This window comes from Neoarius graeffei, chromosome 10, assembly GCF_027579695.1.
Source record: "Neoarius graeffei isolate fNeoGra1 chromosome 10, fNeoGra1.pri, whole genome shotgun sequence".
NCBI lineage: Eukaryota > Metazoa > Chordata > Actinopteri > Siluriformes > Ariidae > Neoarius > Neoarius graeffei.
Genome location: NC_083578.1, coordinates 64,083,109 through 64,091,475, shown reverse-complemented (window position 1 = coordinate 64,091,475; position 8,367 = coordinate 64,083,109). Strand labels below are relative to the sequence as shown.

General features: G+C 41.9%; 1 protein-coding gene across 1 annotated transcript in view; it reads right to left on the bottom strand.

Moving 5' to 3' along the window:
• The window catches only part of tor3a (torsin family 3, member A), a 17,087-nt gene extending 9,342 nt beyond the window's left edge, over window positions 1-7,745 (bottom strand). Inside the window, exons 1-3 of the mRNA XM_060932105.1 lie at window positions 7,469-7,745; window positions 7,143-7,265; window positions 1,429-1,694 (exon numbers count right to left, since the gene is read on the bottom strand). Coding sequence (XP_060788088.1) covers window positions 1,429-1,694; window positions 7,143-7,265; window positions 7,469-7,634 — 555 coding nt within the window. The 5' untranslated portion in view covers window positions 7,635-7,745. The remainder of the gene's footprint in view (window positions 1-1,428; window positions 1,695-7,142; window positions 7,266-7,468) is intronic.
• Window positions 7,746-8,367: the final 622 nt, after the last annotated feature.

The following is an 8,367-nucleotide window of genomic DNA, read 5'->3' as shown; positions in this document are numbered from 1 at the left end:
ACTCTATCTAGCTGGCAATTTCACATGCCGTCGTATCTACACGGGATGATTTCCAACAAAATAAGGTTTAATTAACAAGAGGTAGCGTTCCACAGGCTTTCAGCTAACCGGAGTCCAGCTCAGCGCAGCTCAGCAAGCGTGCCTAAAACATTTGGATATGATTGCGGGCCAACGTGCTATTCTTTGCTTCATTGAGATATATGCAACACAGTGTTATTAAACCGATATGTTTATGAAATAATTCAATGCCCTGTGCATTTCAGTGTTCACTCAGTGTACCCTGCTATCCCCTACTTTATAATTATGAATGGCGCGTCGTGCGTGCTGGGGTTACATTACGGGGCTGGAAAAAAGTTATCTGTGTCTTACCTGGCTCAGCTGCCCCACTGCCTTCACCACCTGCTGCATCATCTAAATCTTTTCTAAAATATCTATGCAGTGAGCCCCTGAGGCTCTTGGCTTCTTCATCTCTTTTTCTCTTTTCTTTTCTTTGCTCCTGACTTGTGCATGTTGGCAAACGGGCTCGCACGCTTATTGTCAAAGCGTTATGATGGAATAGTGCCGTGTTATTTGGCGCCTTAATCAAAGACCAAACCATTTCTGCATTAGGGGTGGTAGGTGGGTTCTTGAATCTATTTTCGAAGACAATAAAGGCAAAAGAACCAGAAATCATTCATTGAATGCAAATATAGCACATTTTTCTCCCCCAAATCAACACATTTTGAAATGAAACAGAATGATTAATGGCATCTTCATGAGGGACCAGTTCTGGGCCCCCCCTCATGCCTGGGCCCGGGACAAAATACCCGGTTATCCCCCCCTGTCGACGGCCCTGATGGTATATTAGTCCACTACGTGGCACCATGCACATACAAATTCACACACTCTCACCTTGGGGAAATTTAGAGCCACCAATCCATCTGCTAGCACGTATTGAGAAGTGGGAGGAAACTGAAAATCTGCACGAGGAACACATGAAAGTCCACACAGACAACAATTCAAGCTCAGGATTTTACTGGAGACCCTGGTGCTGTAGAGTGGCAGTGCTACAAGTAGCACCAAAATGTGCTATGAGGGTTAAAGGAGCCTTTGCATGATGTGATCGATGCACTGATCACATCCTGGTGAAGGCTTACAATATTGCTTCATGTATGGTTTATAAAGGAAATTCATTAGCCATTTTTCTGTTTGCATGAGAAAATCACTCCAACCTGCAGCTACTGACCACATTTGCCACTCGGGTTCTCTCTTGAACAGAAGCACAATCAAAAGCGTAAACCCTACAGCACAGAACAAGGGTCTCTCCTCAACATACCTTCCTCACACATTACAGCCCCCTGTCTCATAGTGAACAGGTCACAATCTGTGTCAAGCTCACTTAACTGAAACAGTAAAAGTTTGCATAAAGACATGCAATGAATGGCTCACCTTGTACACATCGACCAATCTTGCATGTGGGAAGTGGAATAGGGAAATGAACAGACGCACACACTCGCTTTTCACTCCATCGCGATATAGGTTGTCTGCCACCAACCGGGCCACGAAGTTTTTGCCTGTTCCTGACCAACCATGGAAGGACAGAGTCAGGGGCTTGTTGGACTCAGGGTTATTAATGAAGCCTTGAATGGCCTTCAGGACCACCGACTGAGCCAGGTGCTGTCCATGAAGTTTTAGCTGGAGATCCCACTCTAGACCTAATTACACAGTTCAAGAAAATAGCTGTGTATATATGTATGCAAGTAAAACCATACAATTTATACATGAAACATATGAGGTATTCTATATTCTGGGGTATATTCCATGTATTCCAATGATGATAAATCATTCCACGAAATCGAGTCGTACATGAGCTGATAGTTGACGAGGCACGTAGCACCGAGTTGACTATAAGCCATGTGTGACGAGATTGAGTGGAATAACTGTTTTATTCCATCCGCATTCACTGGATTTTGAGAAACAGAGCCTTTTTTTTTTTTTTTGAAAATTTGATTAAAACTTGGGGGCGTTGTGGCTCAGGTGGATAAGGCGCCATACCATAAATCCGGGGACCCGGGTTCGATTCCGACCCGAGGTCATTTCCCGATCCCTCCCCATCTCTCTCTCCCGCTCATTTCCTGTCTCTACACTGTCCTATCCAATAAAGGTGAAAAAAAAAGCCCCAAAAAAATCTTTAAAAAAAAATTTGATAAAAACTTTATACAAAATGTCCGACAAAATCATTTCCGCTTAGAACGTAAACAAATCGGTGAAATAACAGTAGCAATTTGTGGAAAATACGATAATTCTTGGGGGGGAAAAGATGTTCTTACCATCATATACTTTTATTCCATATTTTGTTGCTTTTTTGTATTTTTTGAGGTTTTGTTTTCAAGTCGAGCTTTTATTTTGTCTTCGGTCGGTTCAGCAACACGTGCCACCATTTTGTTTTTGGCTACTCATGGTATATGAGCTGCTAGCCTTGTAGTAGAGTAGCCAATTAGAGCACATGATTGCTCAGATCCAGTGAATGTGGAGAGAATAATTTTAATTATTCTAACCATTTTCTTCAAAAACATCATATTTTACCTTTCAATGGAAAGCATGTTATAATAACAACACACAAACATTATGTGCAGCCTATGCTTCATTTAGCTTGAAATTTGTCGTAATGTTCCTAAATGAACTGTTTTTGTCATGTCTAGTTTTCAGCCGAAGGGAGTCTTGGTTTCAAAATAATGAATAAAAACCATTAAAAAGTCAACAACAACAACTTTATTTGGATCAAAAGTCTAAATACTAATTTTTTTTCATTAAAATTTTCCTCATTTAAATATCTTAATTTATTAAATGTACACAAAAATTCTGTCAACTATGTTACTAACAGAACTTGCCCCTGCAAATCAAATACGGCTTGTCCCAATAGCATGTGACTGCATCACGTCATTTTCCTCTGTGGCAGGCACTGTAGAGACAGTCCTCTCATTTTTTCCCCCCAAGAGTTTATCTATAATAGCACATGGTTAATGAGTATATTCATTAACCATCAGCTATGTTACGTACGTTATGTTATGGTTTACAAAATTTATTATTTTAATTCAATTATATGTTCAAATTTGATGTTAACCTGCTCAAGAAAATGACATGGTCAGCCAGACACGGCCTACCATTGATATTATGGGTCAAAATAGAGAGATTGTCAACTATGTGACCCAGTAGTCTACATTTGTCACACAACACACACTGTTTACATAGGCAGAGTTTCCCTTTCTCCCTCAACACATTTCTAAAAAAAAACAACAACCAACAGTTGTTTTAAATGGGGCGGCACGGTGGTGTAGTGGTTAGCGCTGTCGCCTCACAGCAAGAAGGTCTGGGTTCGAGCCCCATGGCCGACGAAGGCCTTTCTGTGTGGAGTTTGCATGTTCTCTCCGTGTCCACGTGGGTTTCCTCCGGGTGCTCCGGTTTCCCCCACAGTCCAAAGACATGCAGGTTAGGTTAACTGGTGACTCTAAATTGACCGTAGGTGTGAATGTGAATGGTTATCTGTGTCTATGTGTCGGCCCTGTGATGACCTGGCGACTTGTCCAGGGTGTACCCCGCCTTTCGCCCGTAGTCAGCTGGGATAGGCTCCAGTTTGCCTGCGACCCTGTAGAACAGGATAAAGCAGCTAGAGATAATGAGATGAGATGAGAGTTGTTTTAAATAGATATCAGTAGCTAAGAAACAGCAGAAATAAAAGTCTCGTCGGGATGCTGATTCTGTAACAATCAGCATATTTGGAGAAGCAGAGAGAGGCATGGCATATACTGTGTGACTTTCATTCAGTATGTTTAAGAAGAAGCCTTTATTTGTCACATGCACACTCAAGCAGAGTGAAATTCATTCTCTGTATTTAACCCATCTGAAGCAGTGAACACATGCACACACACCCAGAGCAGTGGGCAACCATACTACAGCGCCCGGGGACCAGTTAGGGGTTAGGTACCTTGCTCAAGGGCAGGGCCGCTGACAGCTTTGGCTGGGCAAGGGACAAAATGCTCTGAATGGGCCCCCCCCAACAACCCCCCGGGCCAACCCACACACACCTCTCTTATCCCAGTCTCTACTCACTCCAACCCTTAAATGACAGGTATTCAAAAAGGTATTCAAAAAGGTATTCCTAAACTCATGGATAGTCTACTATAATCATGCGATTGGGGTGCTCTTGAAGGAGCAGCGATGGACGGAGGATTTCGGGCAGGGCTGGGGGCGAACATAGTATACTGTGCGTGCATACTGTCCAGTGTGAAAAGCAGAGAAGAACACACCGCTCGAGAAACGGCGGGATATGATTGCGGGCTAATGTGAATATTCTTAGCTTCAATCAGATATATGAAACACAATGTTATTAAGCCGTTGTGGTTATGAAATGATTCAATGCCCTGTGCGTTTGATATGGTGTTCAGTGTGACTTGCTCTCCCCTCGTTTGTAACATGAATTGCGTACCGCGCGTGCCTTGGTTGGGGTTACTTTACGGGGCTGGAAAAAGTTGGCTGTGTCTTACCTGGCTCAGCTGCCCCACTGCCTTTGCTAGTACCTGCTGCGTCATCCGAATCTTTTTTAAAATATTTATGCAGTGAGCCCCTGAGTCTCTTGGTTTCTTCCTCTCTTTTTCTCTTTTCTTTTCTGTGCTCCTGACTTGCGCATGTTGGCAAATGGCACGCACGCTGATTGTCGAAGCGCTATGATCGAACGATGTAGTTTTTTTCCCCTTAATCAAAGAGTCAGACCAAACCATTTTTGCATTAGGGGTGGTAGGGGGTTCTTGATGCCTTTTTCAAAGACAATAAAGGCAAAAGATCTAGAAATCATTTATTGAATACAAATATAGCACATTTCTCCCCCAAATCAAAACATTTTGAAATGAAATAAAATAATTTAATCGCAACTTCATGAGAGCCCAGTTCTGGGCCCTCCCCATTCCTGGGCCTGGGACAACATACCCGTTTGTCCCCCCCGTCGGCGGGCCTGCTCAAGGGCACCCCATGTTAACCTAACTGCATACTGATATTACACTATTATTCTGAATATGACAATATTAAGAATTTGATACAGGTCATAACACGGCAAACAGAATCTTCCATTTGGATATTCTGAATTTGGCCTTATTCCAAATTTAGCATCTTCCGATTAAGACATATGGGATACACCAGTATTATCTGGGTTTTAGGAGTATTCTACAGAAGTATGCACAGTGCAGTTAGAGGAAGCCATGACCTAATGGTTAGAGAAATAGCAGCTTTGGGACCAAAAGGTTGCCAGTTCGATTCCCTGGACCAGAAGAAATGGCTGAAGTGGCCTTGAGCAAGGCACCAAGGCTGCTCTGGGTATGTCGTATGTCGCTCTAGATAAAAGCGTCTGCTAAATGCCATTAATGTCATGCATTCGGAATATGCGTCTCAATTATGGCAAGCCATGACCTAATGGTTAGAGAAATAGCAGCTTTGGGACCAAAAGGTTGCCGGTTCGATTCCCTGGACCAGAAGGAATGGCTGAAGTGCCCTTGAGCAAGGCATCAAGGCTGCTCTGGGTATGTTGTATGTCGCTCTAAATCAGACCTGGGCATTTTCCGGCCCTTTGGTTCATTCTGACCGGCCCGGGTAAGGTTAATTAGAAGTTACAAAATAAACGTATTTTCTAATTTTACCTCATGCATGGACTGAATGTGCATTGCTTTTATTTTGAAGTTGTGTTCAACAAAATCGCAATGCGCGCGACATGAACATGACATGAAATCCCACGAAACCTAATCCCGCGATAACTACTTCCGTAATTTGTCCAGACCAACCACAAACTTTTACGTCATCCTTCAAACGGTCCAGCCAATCACATAGTGTGACATCACCAGCAGGCGCCGGAGCCGATCTGTAGATCTGATTCCTACTTTTTGGTGAATAATCTCATTATTTTTTTTACAAAATATTACATACACAAGTGTCGATATGCCAAATCCCCCCTTCATGGCCTGCTCTTAAGAATGAACTGTCCTTGTTACAAAAATGTCTGAAATATATAAACAATCCTCATGCAAATATACTGTACACATTCATAGCACAAGTTAACCTTTCATAAACCCCTTGTTTTTTTTTCCATTTTACATATATTGTATATATATGTATTTGATAAGTTTTCTTTTTAGATTATATTTTCAGAGATGTTATTTTATGTTGTAATATAAAATAATTCTGTTTATGTTTGAATTCAATAAAAAAAAAGATCTGATTCCTACACCGAATCGACTCTGTCAGCTGTGCTTCGCATCTCCATCTCAGACATTCAACCTGACTCTGATGCACTCGTTAAAGACCAACAGAGACTAGATTTCTCTCACTGAACAAATAAACTGAAAAACACCAAATGAGGTGATTAGACTACAAATGTGGGCATCATTATTATAATATGATGTATCTTGTTTAATATTTGGAGTAGAAAGATAATATTGTGATGTCTTTATTGTGTTTTGGGGTGAATGTGACTGAAAAAAAGGTACAAACGTTCACATTTGGTTAACCATTGTTTTGGGAAATTTGATTGAATAAATGACATTTTTTGTAAGGCAACCTCGTTTTTTCCATACACTTACCAGTCTTAGCTGTTTTTACAAGCTATGTTATTCACTGCTTAATATAAAGAAATACAATTAATATTATGCAGAATTTAGTTCAGCCTTTTGGTCCGGCCCTCCATAAAATTTTCTGTTTCTCATGTGGCCCCATGGAAAAAAATAATTGCCCACCCCTGCTCTAAATAAAAGTGTCTGCTAAATGTCATTAATGTCATGCATTAGGAATATGCGTCTCAATTATGGCAAGCCATGACCTCATGGTTAGAGAAATAGTAGCTTTGGGACCAAAAGGTTGCCGGTTCGATTCCCTGGACCAGAAGGAATGGCTGAAGTGCCCTTGAGCAAGGCACCAAGGCTGCTCTGGGTATGTCGTATGTCGCTCTAGATAAAAGCGTCTGCTAAATGCCATTAATGTCATGCATTCGGAATATGCGTCTCAATTATGGCAGTTTGCGACTTCTCTTTTAGCCAGGAAGTGTAGAATACCTCATATATACATTCAACTGAAAAGATCACTGAGGATGAGGGTTCATAAGCACTGGCTGTTGAACATGATACCTGTGATGTTGTTAATAATTCTGCAGTCTCCTGAATCACAGCACTGTCCAATGCTGCAGTACCAGTTGGTCATCATGCCCATGTAATCCTGAGAAAGCCAAGACCACATGCTCCCTGTAGGCACTGAACAGAGGACGACATTTTGACATTTCAGTCTTTAATGATCACGTTTCGTGACTCGATCATTCTGCAAATGGCAGTAACCTGAAAGCTGCCGACAGTAAAAGCGCTGGTTTTGTCACAACCCGGAATCAGACTGGGGAAAGAAAGAAATAAACCTGACAGCAGGCTAAAGCATGGGCTTCAATCAGACCCTCGTTCCCTACCTTGTTGGGCCGCATCGTCTTGGTTCGGCTGACACTCGCCTTCCCACACATGGCAGTAGAGGTAGTTAAAGTAATACGTCGATACATTTGAGATGCTGTCAAAGTGAAACAAATCCCCTTTAACAGACGCCGCCGAAAGCGCGGAGAAAAAAACTAAAACAATCATCAGGTCCGATCGGAATACCGGCTATATACGGAATTACCAAAATCCTCTTTATTGTGCCCATTCAGACCTCCTGGGAAGCCTACAGCGGACCCTCAATCTTTACCCCTTGCAGGGTGCCGCGGAACTCTGACGTAATTTCCGGTATTCCCAGAGAATAAAAGCCTCGTGCCGCCCGTCGGCGGCTTCCTTATAGATATAGACCATCATGATTTAGAGGTCTACATATTTCTCACATGGCCCTTACACACACCCTCCTTTAGTTTGGGGTTTAACCATTTCACCATCAATCTGATCCAGGGGCGTCAGAAGCATGTTTAATGGGGGGGTCCTCCGCCAGAAAATTTTTAATTAATTAGATGCCATCTCCTGCATTCTGGTGTATTTTTAACAGGTTGTTAAACACCTAATTTTACCTACAAAAGTCACTTAATTCAATGACTATTTTAGAGACTCAACAATAAGTCCTCATTCAACTAGTCCATATATTCATCAGCCTGTTTTTAAACCCACCGCTACGCCTAATTTAATGAGATGAATGTGACACAATTTATCACCAACAATGACTTAATGGGTGCATTTTACTTTTTATTTTGTGTTTTCTATTTAGTTTTAGATGTAACACAACATGCCACTGGGCCAAGCAATAGTGACACTCAACTGTATGTTTAAAAATAAGAATATTCATAATTTCACACAATGACCAGGCATGACATGGCATCATGCAAACTTCATA